Genomic DNA, 17383 nt, shown 5'->3' with positions numbered 1-17383 from the left:
CCCAGCTAGTCCGACTGGGCAAAAGGAACAGGGCAGGATTCATCAACACTCCTCTCTAACAAGCTCTGCATCTTTCTGCTACCATCTATGATGATCACCACAGGGAGGAAACAACACAGAGGTGTACGGAGAGGAGCAGGAAGGGAGGAGGTACAATTTGTGGGAGCAGGGCCAAGTTACAGAGTTTTCCAAACCTTAAGGTAAATTAAGAGGAAAGGGAATAAAAAAGGAGATGTACAGAGGAAATAAGAAAAAATGTGGGCCGCAGGTTTTTTGAAGTATGTTTGAGCAGCGAGGTCTACTCTAACAGTTGGGTGATAAATGATAGAAACTTACATTTTAAGACATAAATACAGCCGATTTTAACCACAGAGGACTGTCTGACACAAACCAGTCCTGTTTTCTACAAGAGTGTGGCCTGCATTGAACTTGCTTGATACACTACTGAAAACAATTCTTTGTATTGTTGATAGAAAATGCATTGGTCAGCATTACAGTTACACCAAAACAAATCTGCTGATACGTGTTAGTTTTGTATGAATTTGATTTTTGATTTTTAAGGGAAGAATATTCAAAAATATATCCCGGGGAAATATTGACCCCTTATGAGAGAGCTTTTCTTGAAACAATTTTAAAGATTAAAATTAAATTTCTAAGCCAAACAAAAGTACTGCCAAAATTGCCAAAGAGGGTTGTAACCATTCATTTAGCTGCAGATGTATAGTACTGTACGGCCGGCTGTGGATCACAGTATCACACAGTTCTTTTAATTTAATTAGTTCAGACAGGCCACATTAGCCTCACACACCATCAGATGATCGCTGTAAGCTTCCTCTTCAATCACTAATCACTTTCGACCAATCAATAGGCTGCATAATCTGACAACTCACATTTTCTGATCATGCACTCTGCAACTTCTGCTACTCTTGATTTCGTCCACTTAAACATTCTTGTTTGAGACGGATGAGAAATATCCGAAGGCATCATCAATTTACTTCTATCCAACCCGCCTGTCAGAGTTTGCAACTGGCATTTAAACGCTTCCTCTGGTTTAATATGCCAACGCTGCTACATCACAAACAGTCATGTAAAAAATCTAGGTGTTTAGTTGCAAAATGTACCCCACAATCCAAAAGTTCCACCACTAAGTGAGAGCATATTTAGTCCAGTGCATTTATTGAGTTTCTTGCAGGAACTCTCCAACGCTGCTTTGATTCACTTAAGAAATGAAATCAAACATCGTCTTTCTACCTAAATCTGGTATTTGGTGCCAAAACACAGGATGCTGATAAATGTCTATTGCTTCCCTCCATAAATGGATGAAAGGAAGTGTTCCATCTCTAAATGTCTTACCTGGCAATGCTCCAGTCCGGCTCAATCCTCAGAACGGTGGGATCTTCAGTGTAGTTAAACTTCACTTCTGGGTTTCTGAGCTCAGCGTCATCGATGTCCACCAAGACTGAAGAACTGCCCGGTGCTAGTCCAGCTGGTGTAACGCACACTATCTCACGGGCATTTCTCCTAAGTAGACACACAAAAGATACAACACATCCAACATGCATTAGTCAGATATGCTAATTGGAGAGGGGTCAATATTCAGCTTGGATGAATGCAAAATTTACACAAAGACATAAACCAAACTGTTGAATAAAAATCCAACAATCCATGTTTTTAAAAACATTAAAGTACTGCTTTTTGTTCACAGGGATAAATCTTATCACCAGTATAAAAGGGAAGAAACTATTTTAAACTTCTCACAATAGCTTAAAAGAAAATAACAGTGACTTAAAATCATTTTCAGAAGTTTGACAGAGACAGAATTTAATTCAACAAAGAAAACAAAAGAAGCAGACCCTCAACAGTCCCCCACAAAGACGCAGCCTGCAGTCTGATCACTTCCAAAACAGAATTATAATAACAAAGAGGCAATGATTAGTTTCTCCTGCCAGAACATCCGTTAAACACCAAGGTCCAAGCTGAAGCGTTGACATATTTAATGACTTTCTCATTGTGTCAGTAATTACCAGCATGCAGCCTGGAGGGTTTATTAGTCTCATCCTCTAAAAACATATTGTTTAAAGCTAATTTGATTGGATGAATTAACAAGTGACCACTTCAGCCAGGCCAGCCAGACAAATCGGTCCTGAAAGATGACCCCTCTGCTGGCCCGCTGAATCACTGGAGGCCCTGCTGGCTGATCACAGGCAGAGCTTTTGATCAACACAATGTGAGCAATTAACAGCTGTATACATTATGTGTTGGCTGCTTTACCTGTGACAGAATTTACACCTAGTGTTAACATGTAACCCAGATTCAGGTATAGTGAATAATGACGCTAGAACTAATTGCCTGTATATTTATACCTGAAGCGAACAAGTGCTTTCTTTAATTCCTGCAGGAGTGTTGTGGTCAATTCACCAAACTTCGAGTCTGAGTCAAGTGTTGAGTGCACAGTGTTCAAGTCCAAGTCCTGATCACCAAAGAAGAACTAGGGTAGAATCTAACAAACATGTTACACTGCTCTTGTTTGCATTTACTGTAAAATCCTTGAATGTAAAACCCATGATTTGTGAGCCTCAGGTGCTTAAAAATGAAAAATAGGTTTCTGACTGTGCACAAAACAACAACAGTCCTTTGAATAAATAAGTCCCTCCTGATTCCAAATGCTTGAGTCCAAGATCAAGTCTGAGTCACTGGCACTGGAGTCCAAGTCGAGTCACGAGTCCTGAAAATGCGGGCAATCCTTGACTCCAGCAGTACATCATCATTCTGATTATAAATCATGAACTTGGAAATATCTGCTTTAGTGTTTTTGCATAAAACACATGATGTAATTTTTAACACATTTTTAAAATCAGCTCTATTCCTATTACTCACATCTTGATTATTGTTGTAAGATGAACTCACACAGCTTCACCTCAGGGTACAATTGTTTTTACTGAACACTGTCCCTTAACACTTGATTTGTTTTAATTATCCGTCTCTGTACAGCTTAACATCAATGCAAAGAGGGAAGTCTGAATGATTTATTCAGGTTTTTTTTAAATAAAGGCTTGACTGAATCAATATATCTTGTTTGTGACTGCGTTATGATTAGATAATACATACACAGTTATGTTGACATGTTACAGGTGAAGGGAAGCAATGTCCTGGAAAAATACATGTAGCTTTGCCAACTTACAGGAAGAGGAGGGGTTTGATGACTTTTCAATTTGACTTTCTTTCTTAAAAATGTGTTCAAGTGTTACGAATTGACAGCGGACCAAAATCTGAAACTATTCAAGCCAGACCAGATCTGATGTGTCATACTTATTACTTAACTTAAAACGCATTTCTCCAGATGCAGATCACATGCTTTAATTGATGTCTGTGTTGGATGTAAATCTATTAAAGATACAAATTAATATAATGAAGCGAAGAGCTCAGTTGTAAAGTACTTTTATTTCACTGGTCGTGAGATAACTCCAAAGTGAAGACTGAACCAAAGAAGAAAAGATATGTTCTATTTTTTTTTCTTTTGCAAAGGCTGTGAAATAAAAATATGACTGCTCCTCGTCTTTGGTATGTCTTTATAAAAAAGAGAACATGCTGTGTTTAGTACAGGAGGAAGAAATGGATGTAGAACCAAAAACAGAGCAGTGAAGTCGTGTTTAATGAAGTTTATAACTGCTTTGATTGGTTCAATGACAAGGATCAACGCCACCAGTCACAAACACTGGGGGAGGGATAAAAAGTGTGTTTCTGTGAGAGTTTGTGTGCGTGAGAGTGTGTATGTGTGTGTGTGTTTGTCCAAGCCTGCATGTCTCAAAGGCAAATAACATTTTCAGTCGCAGTCTTGAGAGCAGTCCCTAGCAGCTACATTATCTATATGTATTTAGCACAGTTGAGTGGTGGCTGCTTTTCTGGGCCATGACTTCACAGCAGAGATGTATGTGTGTGTATTTATGCGTCTGTGTGATTGTGTGTGTGCATATGGGTGTATGTGAGTGTGTGTGTGAGCAAGAGAGAGAGTTGTGTGTACACACTTTAATGTAGTGTTGCACATTCTATTGTGCCTCTATAGCATGGTTGCTGCACAGAGAGGGAGGGAGGGAGTGGGAGAGAGAGGGAGGGAGAGAGAGGAGTGAGAGAGAATCTACAACATCTACTCTCCAAAGGCCTTGGTTGGTAACCATAGCAACCTCATTCACAAAGAACACACGCCCCAGCAACCTTCACAAGATGCCACAAACAGCCACACAGTCGGGATGTGACAGATAAAGACAGAGTCGAGGTGAGCGAGCGGTGGTGATGAAGAGGAATCTGTTGGATTATTGCGAGGAGGCTGCAGCAGAAGCAGAAGTGACTGCTGTCAAAGCTGACTGCTGTCAAAGCTCACATACAGAGGCGTCAATAGAGATTAGCTATACGAGGCTAATCCATGCATTTGACATCCAAGCTACTGTGGCGATAGTTTGGATATTTTGTGCTGTGTGAGCTCAGACAAAGAGGAGCTGTGTGTCTGCAAGCAAAAGAAACACGACACACCCTAACCTGACAAACTGATACACACACCTCCGAAGAGAGGGGTGTTTGTTTATGCACAGATTCCCTTTATCTTCATGTATCATCTACACTACCTCCAGTTATAATTAAAAATTGTGTTACCACTCCAAGTTCTTTTTGGTTCCACTCTTATCTAAATCCGACTATCCTCCACTGTGATTGTCCAATTTACCCACAGGCACAGCTGGAATTTAATTTAGATTCAAAGAAGAGGGGTTCCCTTACTTTTTGAAGTAGCAGGGCAGTGGTCCGATACTGACAGACACAGAGCTGCCTGCGTTGAGGTAGCTTCCCTCAATGGTGACCCTGGTGCCACCAGATATGGGCCCCTGAGATGGCTGGATACGGGTGAAATATGGAGTCTAGAGAAAAGAGAAAAAATATTTTTAACAGGAACCAGAAGCGGTATCACAGAGGAATCATTTGCAAACTTAATAAGAAAATTCAGGGAAAACAAATGATCAATTTTTAGCATGCATAGTTTTCAAATAATTATTTTTAACATAATAAATCAAGCAATTCATGCAAAAACATTAATTATGTGGAACAAAATGGATATTTACATAAAAACCCGTATATTGGAGCCACAGGAGCAAGTCTACACTACAAATAATCTATTTTCATGGGATATTTGGCAGAGTACAAACTAATTTAACCGTGACTCTAAGCATTTGGCCTCTGCCTTCTGCTTGGCTGATTTTGGCTCTTTTGTACCAAAAGTTATCCATTGACCAACTCATTTTACGACACAGAGATTCTATGTATCCTAGATTTAAAGAAATGACAACATTGATCTGTAGTATCCTAAATGCGAAGTCTTAAAAATTCACATCTTTACAGTCTTTATAAAGTTGGTCTCGAGTTCAGCCGCTCAGTACCTTGATACATTTCTTCTCAGCAGTCTCTATTATGAAGTTGTCACGGTTCATATGGAGCACGTTATCTAACCACCACCAAAACCACAAACAATCCACGTTGTGTGTCACTTACCACGAAGGTGAACGGCCTGGGTGACAGGGCTCGGTAGTCGTTGACACAGTCCCTCACACACACCTCCACCTGGGCCTCTTGGACACGGTAGCTGGTGGCATCTTTCAGTAAACACACTATTCTGTAAGAGCAGAGAAAAGGACAGAGTACGGGTATGGTTATTGTATTTTGTAATTTGCTACCTTTTTATTGTATGAATTACCTTTTAAAGACTGTACATTGGTTTTGTTGTGTGCGGGTACATCAAATACATCCTCAATTTGGACCTCCTCTACTAAAAATACCTCAAATCCAAAAGTGTGTTCTTCAGCTGTTTTGCACCATTGCACTATAACGTCACAGTACAATTATATCGGAAGCAAATCAAATAACACAAGATGAACAAACTGTCCTTGTCTTATGCACTGTAGACGTAGCAGTACTTAAGGTGTGGGTTTTGAATGCATTATTACTTCACCGTAATACCAGCCAGTGTTTTAGGAGAATCGACCAGAATAATAAAGAAAGCCAAGAAAGGTTGGGTTCTGTCTGGTAATGAGGGTGAAAATATAAAAACAGACCGGTGTGAGGCGGTGCAGGGAAAGGCAGCGATAATAAAGTTTGTAGAATAACTGATGTGTGTGTAATATTTGAATACAGATGCCCCCCATCTCAACATGCATCATTTCCCAACTAAGTGCACTACAGAGAGATTGTTTGATCTGCATGAACTCAATTCCTCAGCCGTGTAGGACCCTGCCGAGGAGTAAATGTCAGGATGGAGGGATTGGGAAAATAAAGGAAATAGCATATGTAGGGAGTAATGGAGGAGAACGACAGATGGAATTTACAAACACGGAAAAAACCTGATGTCACTTTATTATCAGCTGCTGGATGAGGCTGCATGGGCACCAATACAAACATCATTTGATTGGTCGGGATGAAAGGGGTCTGGTTGGCGTGTTTGCGCTCAACAAATTATTCCTGTCTGTGTCTGCAACTGCACTCTGCTTTGTCTCTATCCTTGTTATACCTCATTTATGCTGTTTTCTACCTTTGTGCATTTTTTGCTTACTCTACGGGGGCTGTCCTCTGTTCCTTAACTTACCTCTCTGGCGCTCACATACTCCTCCTCAATGGGAACGCAGGGCACCTTGCCCAGCCTGACTCCCACCTGGATGTCTCTGAACTGCAGACCCAGATTCTCCCCCAGGATGGTCACCCTGGTCCCACCTTGGCGTGGTCCTGTCTCTGGGAACAACTGGTGCAACAAGAGGATGGAGATGAGAGGAAAGAAAGGATGGAGGAGGAACAAAAGAGATGGAAGAAAAATTAATAAACAAGGAAGGATGAAAGAAGAGGGACACAGAAAGCAGTATACCTCTTTTTAACAGGCATAAAATTACACACTCTCATGAGGAGATTGTATTCACAGTTTTATATGCTGCACATAGTAAACAAGTTTAAAGTTTCCAAAACTGACTGAGCAAAGAAAATCTCACACAAACATGCATGAAAACACTCGACACACAGAGCTACACATGCACACAAACATGCACACACTATTCAGGATTGCCTGTATCTGTTGATTTAAGTTTTAATGAAGAAAAATCTCCCTCTTGGCCTAGTAAAACAATGAAAATGAGATAAAGAGGGTGAAAACAACAGCTCGCGCTGACACACAGAACCAAACCAGCTTCGTCTAATTGAAACTTATTACGCTTGCTTGGCTTCGTCGGCGGGGCAGTGGCGGTGTTAACGCTCAGCAGCGCTGTCTGACCATAATGTGATTTATCTCGCCAGATTATGGCGCGTAACGGGGACAGGTGTGGTGTGACAAAACAAATATGGTGACTGATGGACGGTGGCAGTCACAAACACACACACTTACACACTACACACCGACACATACAGCACGGATCAACCTAATCCCTAACAAGCATCATGAGGCAATTATGTGTAATATGTCCGATGGCCTGTTCTCCTGCAATGCTCGGCTGAGCAGACAGCGCAGTGTAGACATGCAAACTCAGACAGCAACAGCATGAAGGCATTGTGTTAGTATACAACATAGACCGCGCCAAACTCAAAGACAATGACACTTCATAAACTGTCTTCAACCGTGAGGGGAACAAACATTTTGTATCGCCTAAAATGTGAGATTTAACTCTGACCGCTAATGCAGATAAACTTGCTGCTCTCTGATTCGAACCAAACTGCAATGCCAAACATACAGCGCACTGTTACTCAGATATACTGTAAGTCTGCAAAATTAAAAAGCTGCCATTAGCCAGTAGTTGCAAACTCACTAGATCGTATTAAAAAAAATGTCAGATTTTTTCAGGTATGATTGAAGTATTTCGACTTTGATTACTCCTAAATAAGGAAAGAATGCAACAAATTGAAAGAAAATAGTTGCTGCAGCTGAAGGTCTACGATTAAAAAAAATCAGTCAGAAGATTCATGAACTTTTTAATTAGTGTTGTAAACAGAGCAATGCAAGAAAAAAACAGTGATTACCGAAAAGTTGACTCACTTGGATTGAGGTGGGTTCAATGTAGCTGTTTGCCAGCAGGCTAAAAGTCCACCTCAGCTCCACCTCTTTAGCTGTGTCTTGGTTTACTAAAAGTTAGGCTTCATCAGCATATCCAATATGGCTGCCGCCTCTGTTGATCTTTAAAACACCTCTTCACCGTCACACAGACTACGATCAAGTTTAAAAAGTTTATACACAAACCAAACAGACATACAGGATTTTGGAAAGCCTCGTATGTTGGGGAAAAAAACACCTTTTGCACCACCAGGTGTTACTATGCAAAGACAAAGACAATCAGTCCTACAGCTGAAAGTGAGGAATATAGTTTAAGAGCAAGAGTTTCAGCTGCAGTGTAATAATGATGTAAAGATAATGTATGAAGTGTCATGGGACGCAGTTAGAAATTAAAACCTTAGAAAATAATGAATGAATAGACTGAGTGAAAGCAGTCTGGCAGGGTATATTGCTGCCTACATTTTGGAAGCAGACTCACATTGGAACCTCAGGCGCCAGTAGAGCTTCAGCACTTTGGTTCTACAAACACAATAGCTGGTAAACACAGAGTAGAGCGAGTAGCCATCAAGCTCTAGGGTACGATATGGACAACAGATGTCGGGGTGTGGAAATGAGGCCTCAGATGGTTTTGGAAGAATGAAGCTATGATACCACAAAACACAATATCAGCCAGCCACCAAGCCCTGGGATATAAACAGTGGCAGAGCCACAGACAGAGAGGCAACAGAGAAAGAGAAAGAACAGTGCTGTTAAAGGGGATTACCACCATTAAACTGAGGGGGGCACTGGAAGGGGGACCAATCACGACTATGGGAAAAAAATATCCCAATACAAACACACACCCACAGTGGAGAAAAAGTATTTCTGAGCATATCCAACATACTTCTATATCAGTTATTATACTATACCTTGTTTCACTTCTAATGAGCACAGCTACCAACGGAAGGAACATAACATTGATAATCATTTCCTGCACGCAAAGGAGCAGTTAAGATACACACCATCATTAAAACCAGCAAACTATGATAAACTGGAAATGTTTACCAAAGTATCTCTGCAAGTTCTTGCAAAATGCAGCATGGGTACATATGTCAACAATATTTGAAGCTGTATAAGCCAATTAATAGCCATGTCAAATTCTCCATATCTTTCCAATTTCAATGGACACACATCAATATACAAATCAAGAAACAATCAGGCTGTCTGTTTCATTGGAATTAGAAACACTCATGATGGATCCAAATCTCTTAGTATGGTGTAGTAAGTCATTGGAGGGATCATTAAAAGCAAACTGGAGCAGTTGCCTATTTAACTTGTGCACCAGATCAAAACTAGTTGCACTTAAATAGCATATGTGGTTTACAGAGGCGACATAGACGAATAGAAAGTACCTCCTCTTGGATATGAATAGACCCCACTTAATGTAGATACCTCCTGAGACACTATCATTGTAGTCTTGTACATTCTCAGGCTGTATTAATTGCATGGAATTCGGACTGACAGGGTTTGATGATACACAACATAAAATACTGATTTTTCTGGGACTATATGGGACTTTGGAATTTTGTTTACATTAAATCCTTAAGCATTTGTACCACATTCTTAAAATGTACTACCGTGTTAAATTATCCTTGGAGATGCATTGGCTCTATAAACCACCATACTTGCACCACGTAGTTGGGGTTAATGGTTGCTTAAACAACTACCTCATGCATTCAGTGGTGGTATCAAGATGGGCTAAAAAGTGAAGGAGGAAACCCCAACATAACTCAAACCCTTGACTGTTGAGCAATGAAGACAAAATGAAATAGTCCGGTGCAGCTTGGGTAACCAACTGTAAGGACTGCCGATCAAACACAGATGCCTGACATACTTCAAGGAACAAGACAAAAGTAAGAAACAGCTTTCTCTAATAAACCACAAATGATCTCTGGTATTCATCTGAAATACAATCATTGTGGTTTAAAGAAGTAGCCAGCAGATCACAACACTTCAGGGCTATTACCCCTAAAAATGCATTGATTGTAGACCGCTATATCATTTTTCTGATCCTAAAGGTTTCCAGATTTGGAACCTGGCACCACATAACCAAAAGAAACAGTGCTCACTAAGCTTGCGGGCATGCAGGCAGACGCCACAGTGTGGAAATGGGACCTCAAGCAGCTTTTGACTCATGTTGCAGTGAATTGCCACAGCACTACTACTTTCACATAACCACCACTCTCTGGGGAATGCAAAATACAGACGCCCTGAAGCTCAAGGCAGACCTCAGGCGGTTTTGGAAGGAAAGCGATCTGATACAACACAACCACATTTAAGCACTAACTAGCAAAGCCTTAAGACATAACTGCAAAAGGATAACAGATAAATGTGTTCCCAATGAGCAGCCAAACTGATCTTAGACTCGATCGACACAAAATAGAAGCAAACACAATCTCAGCCAGATAACAGTGACTAAGCACCAGACCTGGAGCTGAGTAGCCAAAAGCCTTATATTCACATTGAGAAACAATTTTCTTGCTTTTCCACAAACCAGTTATTTGGTTGTCTTTGGTAGCACAAGCAACACATTGTTTTTGGGAACCACAGCTACAATGACAAATGCATCCCGCTCTCTGAAAAGATGGGTGATGCAAAAAAAGAGATCCCTCCACCATGTCTGTTTTTTTCCAATTTAAAGTCACATCATAGCTAGAGATGTTACAGTCTCTGTCTTATCCTATTCACTAGCCCCGTTCTCACCTCTCCAGGCCCCTGAGCTGCCGTTTTCTATGAGTTCACCAGATGTTCAGTCTTTTCTATCTGTTTTCCACAAAAAAACAGATTGGAACGATAAGGGAGGTGTGAGTTGTCTGCATGACAACTCACATCCACCCACAACTGAATAATGAAACACGTGTTTTGGTTTAATTAAAGAGCGTGGAATCATAATGTTGTTACACTAGCTGATCCCTAAAGTACAGACTGGCTGTAAATGATGCTACCAATGCAACATGGTAGCACCCATTGTGGGGGTATCAAGGCTTCACTTTTGTACAAGTAACCAAAGGGGTGACTGGAGATGTGTTATACATCTTTATGAGGCTGAGAACCAGGATTGGATGCCTTAATCTTCACGCCTGTAGACAACAATGCATTATAAACAACATGACTCTGTAGTGGAAATCACAGCATGAACTCAAAACTGCAATTGCATCCTTAAATCTGGGTTGAAACTGCATTTGTGCAATTTATCTGCGCCCAAGCCCATTTAAGATGGATTGAGATGAAGTTGAAACTGTCCTGTGGTCTATTATTATGTAGTATATGGAGAACAGTTATGGACTCATCAAAAAGTTAATATAATGTCTTTATCTTGGACGAAACTTTTCTCATTGTGCTTGCCTTTTTCTTACGCATACTACCAGTAAGGTCTCCACGGGAGGTAGAGTACTGTGGTGAAAATCTGTGGTGGTGCAATCTTTATGCTGCAGCCTCGACCATAGAAGCCACATCAAATCATCAATATTACATCTGTGGTTTCCAAGTAGTCTGTCATGCAGTCCGTACACACGCACTGTGTATATGCATTTATGTGTGTGTTCTGTAACATAGTAATCTTGCTGTGGTCTGAGCAGAAACCAATCCCACATGAGCCATGGAAGTCCAGCAGCTGCTGAAAACTGAAGAATTTGTTTGTGTGGTCAGAAGACAGTTTGGGAATTCCGCTTTGGCATTTTAACAGAACACAAATTGAGGGATGTTAGTAATGGGGCTTTGTTTTCTTTCTCGAGAAAACCACCTTAAACAAAACAATCTATGGTTATTAATTTAAAATACCTGAAAACCCAAGAGAAGTGAACTGGGAATATCTTAATCTCAGGTATTTAGAGGCTGGACTGTTTTAATGGATTTTTGGTGCGTTTGTATGAACTGAGAGACCAAGGCTCCTCAAGATAAACAAGATAAGATACAACACGCAGGGCAGTGAGCAGTAAACATCAGTCATTGTTTTTAAAAGGCTCCAAAGACTCAACTTGAGTAATTATGACAAAAACATATCTCTCACCTCTCAATTAAAAAGGTCAGTGAAGGTCAAACATGTGCTTGAGAATGTGTACATATTATTTATGGTATATCAATGCGTTGTGGCGGACATGTTTAAACCTCAGTTTGTTACATAAACTGCATGGTATGCTTTGCCAAATGTAAATCAACATGTATTTTTCTTCTAAGAGTTCAACGTACATGCATTGCTTCTCTGACTTGCAGACCTATTTGGTTAAAAATACAGCTTGAAGGAAAAAGTGACCCCATGAGGCAAATTAAACCATGAATCAAGAGAACAGAGTCATCCAATGTTGATATCAACTTGTCTTGTAATTTTTGCTCCATAACTCTTGAGACATTTATCACTCCCAGTCTCTTTCCACTTGTGCTATTATTGCAGTGTAAAAACACTTCACTCTAGTTCTCCTTCTCCTTCTTTTGTCCTTGTGCTCACACTAAAATCTAAAGCTCAGCACATACAGGAACACAGACAAACAAGGACAGATTTGTTCATAAGTAGAGAGGCATTTGATGGCAGATTTGTGAATGTACAGAGCCAGTTTCTGACAAAAACACTTTACATTAACAGGCAGCAGGAATATAAAACAGCAGAAGAATATGTCAGCTGGATCTGTGTTTTAAAGGACAAGAAACTCTTAATAACAAGACATGATAAACAAGTATGGTGGAATCCATGAAAAGGAAGTAAAGAAAAGTCCTTCCTCCTTCTGATTTTCTACCATCACATTACAACTTACATTGCTGCCTCGTTCTCTAACACTTAGTCTCTGTCACCTGTCGCTTATGGTGAATGGTTAATGGGCTTTATCTCTTTCCAACCACTGAACCAGTTTTTACACTACTCATCACATTCACCCATTTACACCACATTCACTCACTGATGGCAGAGGATGCTATGGTGACCATCGGTATTAACCAATTCCATTCGTATGCATCCACATCCACACACTGCTGGGAGCCAACCGCCAACATTCCAATTGAGAGATGACCCACTTCACCACTGATCCCCAGTTAGTTTCTGGATAGTAGCAATAAGGCCAACTCTGGCTGGCGCCATATTGGAATGCTAACTCAATTTAACTTTCCATCAACCTAAACAAGCGCAAAGAGGAGGAGCTGAGGCAGGTTTTTAGTCTCCTGGCAAAAAGTTAGGACTGGCCCACCTGTCAGTAAATTCAGTGATTCCTGTATGAAAATGTATGTACAACTTCAAATATAATCGCAACGGAAAATCCATCCATCTCAAACAGAGTGTACAAATTAATAATTGAGCTACATCCCAACAATAATTTGTGAACTAGGCTGTAAATATGATTAATCTTGTTAATAACTGGGCATCTTAATATGAGACTTAATTGACTCTTGCAGTTGCCTCAAGTGGACACTTGCAGAACTACAGTTTTTTGCACTCCTGCATTGGCTTGATTTTGGCTTTTGACCAACTCAAAGTAACTCAGACTTTACATTTTAATATGATTGTGATATGTCCAGTTAAAAAGGTCAGGGTTCAGTGTTTCATCGTATGAAACTAGTATGACCAGTTTCTATAAAAAAAATAAAGTGCATGATGATGGAATGAAAATTTGACTTGTATTAAGAGAAGAAAACTACAGTTTTTTTAACATATGGTTTCAAAAGTCGATAAAAGTCTGATGTTTCTTGAACGAGGCTTAAAAAAACGGTGGGAGAATAAAAATGAAGCCTTAATGAATTTGATAAAGGACCGAGGCTTTAATGAGACTTATCGCTCTTAACACCATTCAGAATAGATAAGAATTAGTGGAAAAATGCTAAAGGGAAACAGATCCCTCTGTTATATCAAGATACACACACAAATCATTGGATGTTAAATTGAACTTGAAGATAAAAACTTTATTATGCCTTCTCATTCAAAGATTTTGCGCCTGTTGGCTCCAATTGCCTTTATCTGGTAAATTAAATGTTCTGGTTTATTTCATAACAACTGTGAGAAACGAGTAGGACTGTTTCTTTTTCTTATTCTGAAATGGTATACAGTGAAAGTCAAGGTCCAAAAACAAAACACAAAGAATGAAAATCAGGAATGAATGAAGCCAAAATCGGTGTGACCAGTTCTGGATTTTGAACCCAACAGCCTTTGAAACATCACTATCCAGAGAGACAGTGACACGTAAAGAGGAACACACCCCAAAAGACAGTTTAAAAAAGGATCAAAACCAAACAAACCTCCGCGTGCCTTTGCCTCTTGAGTACCAGTTTGATGTAACACTGAGTAATAATATCATTTCTGTGCCAAGGGCAGGCGCAAGGTCCCAACATGGGAGCACATTAAAATAGAGCTGCTTTCATTCTCAGTTCAGGACACGTAGAGCCGTCGTGACCACGGGGGCTTCAAGAAAAGAGAGCTGACGCAACGGCCTATCAAGGTTCACCAGCCTTGGATCTCGGCAGGTGACTTTATACTCCTCATGAGTTCACGAAATTACGAAGCAGCGCTCAAAGAAAATCTGCTTCTTCTCTGGAGCTGATTGTGGAACTGTAAGGCGGTTACTATTGGAAGATTTTCTTTTGGATTCTCTCGACTGAGTATGACAGATTTCTTTCTTCTTTTCCACAGGCAGCAATGCATCTGTTGCTTAATACAGTGAAACATTCAGCAGGCTGTACTTTGCCTCACTCTGCAAGAATTTGCATAGCTGCAATAAGTCTTGTTTCTGGCTACGCTAGAGAGTTGGCATTTCCAAAATGATGACCAGCATCTTTGAGCTCTATGACACCTCTTTAGAAACCAATGGGTAATGTCACAGAGACTTATACAGCATGCCTAAAAGTGCATCATCATACTAAACATGCAGAATAATAGCACATATGGTGCCTTGTTGACCATGCTTTGAATCACATAATCTTCTATGCATGCAGCCATTACATACGCTCACACACATGCACTTACCTTAGTGATCTTTGGGTGGGTGCAGCGGCTGTTTCCAGAAGTGGCATGCATCCATCCTGCACTTTCGGTCATCTGCAGTTGGAGGTGAGAGTTTCCTCCACTGGTGCACTCCTGTCTGAGGGAGCATTTCCTGTCCTGGACGCACCAACCACATTCAAACATGGGGTCGGCCTTCAGGCACATACCGCAGCTGTCCCGCAGAGCTCTGCACTTGTACAGGTGGGCTGTTAGAGAGATAGAGACAGAGTAAAGAAAATCATTATCTTGGGTGGCGATAATCTAGCTATAATGCCAGGGAAAATCTGCATGCAGTGAGGTGAAACCCGGAATAAAAAGTGGATTAATCCTTACCACAAAAGGCTATTATCCTCTGTATAACTAACACACATATTGCATATTTTATTCAAAATATTTGTCAGTCTTTTTCAATATTATGTCACCTGCTCTGAAGTTGTAGTTTCACATAGCACGGGGAAAGGGAACAGGTAGTTGGTTTAGCGTAATTATTCCCTCCAAATTCAGAGGCCATAACAGGTTTACAGTCCACAGAGTAGAGCAGAGGCAAACTCAGGAGCAGTGGGATTGTAACTTTCTGTTGTCTCACACCTCACTCTCTCTGAGGTTGAACAGAACATTCCTACGCTGCTGTAATGGAACAAATTTGTCATATAATTACAGTCTTGTCCCACTTCTGTGCTCACCCTGCTCTGCTAGGGTCCGCTCCCCCATGTCTTCTGCATGTGTGTGGTTTTAATTAACGCGTCTGATTCAGCTAAGACTCAATGTTTGGGTTTCTGAAACAGCCAGAGATAAATATAGATTTGCCACTTCAAACTCATATCAGTAATAGTAGTAGAATTTAATCCATGAGTTATGCGTAACATCTTGTTTATCTAGAGGTGAAAGATCCTCGGTGGCACAGTTGGGATCTGGTGTTCTTCCTATGGACATCAAAAATACTCAAGCAGAAAACAGACTTTAGGATTTGGATGAAGTGGAAAGTGAGTCCAATTTTTGCACCTTACAAACTATGATGACTTCAGAAAACTATTGTTTCATTGAATCACCTTTAAAAGGCCTGAAATATTGTGGTGTCTAGCTGAGCAAAAACTGGACTGGCTGTTTAAGTTAGCTGACTTTGTCTCAAAAGCCAGGATACAAAGACAACAATGACATAAAAACTTCAAACTACAAAGTAATAAAGCTTAGTTTGCCGGCATCCCACTGAATTATCCTTACACTTTAAATGCATTACTTTACATTTACTTATACTGCTTGAAACAAAGTTTTGGAGAGCAGTAAGTTCAGGTAGTCAGTCACTTCACAGCCACACAGAAAAAAGTAGTAAGTGAGTGTGTGTGTTAGCAAACTCGAGCAGAGGAACGGCACGACTGAATGTTAATCATCCTCCTAACAACTTAAACGCGTTGGTGAAGATTACTACTGCAAGGCTGTAAGGATGAGAAAATAACTGTTTCATTGGATAAATACAGAAAATAAAAAATGAACAAGCGTCCTACAGGGATATTACAGAAATTAATTCGACAGGTAATGTCTTCTAACGCCAACAGGGAATTGATAATTGGTTGTGTAAAAAAACATTCCCCAAACTCTGCAGAGTGGAAAAAGTCATTAAAAGTAAAAAAAGAGGAATAAATAAATGGATAAATAAATTATTAAAACCTCAAACACCTGAAAGGAGCGAGGAGAAGGAGATGAAAGGAAGTAGGGAGGAGGAGGTGGGGGGGGATAAATTTTAGCTGCGCTTGTTAACAAAACAGCAACAAGAATTGTTATGAATTTAAAGATGGTGAGGGCCCTGGAGGCAACAGAATTAGAGAGACCGAGCCAGACGAAGGGAGAGGCTGAAAAAAATAGGAGAGGGAGCAAAAAACGAGGGCCTGCACAACGGTAGATCTGAAAAATCAAGGACTGACATGCAAACAAGAGGGGGAAAGTACAAGTGCATGTCTTTTTTTTTATTGTTGTTTGTCATCTTTTAACTTGATCATAATTATCTATCACTGATGGTACAAAGTCTTCACCTACAGGCAGGTTTGTTTGCTGTCACACCAGTTAAACAGATTGGAAATGAAGTAAAGTGGAAAAACAGAGTGGAAAAAAAGCAACAGAGCTTGGAGGAATCTCCTCCTCCTCCTCCTCCTCCTCCTCCTCCTCCTCCTCCTCCTCCCTCTCCTCCTCTGCAGACAGACGGCGACTGGACTTCAAAGCGAGCCTCTTTTCGCATCCATCTGCCCGCCTCGGCCGTCCGCTCGGCCTAATCTGATTAGCCACGGCTCAGCTTAAAAGTAGCGCGACGCTAATTAATCTGAACCAAA

General features: G+C 40.5%; 1 protein-coding gene across 1 annotated transcript in view; it reads right to left on the bottom strand.

The window, feature by feature from the left end:
* The window catches only part of LOC117821529 (plexin-A1-like), a 281657-nt gene that overhangs the window by 63349 nt on the left and 200925 nt on the right, over positions 1 to 17383 (bottom strand). Inside the window, exons 12-16 of the mRNA XM_034695886.1 lie at positions 15045 to 15268; positions 6619 to 6775; positions 5536 to 5651; positions 4771 to 4907; positions 1354 to 1521 (exon numbers count right to left, since the gene is read on the bottom strand). Of these exons, the coding sequence (XP_034551777.1) occupies positions 1354 to 1521; positions 4771 to 4907; positions 5536 to 5651; positions 6619 to 6775; positions 15045 to 15268 (802 nt within the window). The remainder of the gene's footprint in view (positions 1 to 1353; positions 1522 to 4770; positions 4908 to 5535; positions 5652 to 6618; positions 6776 to 15044; positions 15269 to 17383) is intronic.

This window comes from Notolabrus celidotus, chromosome 11 (genome assembly GCF_009762535.1).
Source record: "Notolabrus celidotus isolate fNotCel1 chromosome 11, fNotCel1.pri, whole genome shotgun sequence".
In the NCBI taxonomy this organism is placed as follows: domain Eukaryota; kingdom Metazoa; phylum Chordata; class Actinopteri; order Labriformes; family Labridae; genus Notolabrus; species Notolabrus celidotus.
This window is presented reverse-complemented; position numbering and strand designations above follow the sequence as displayed.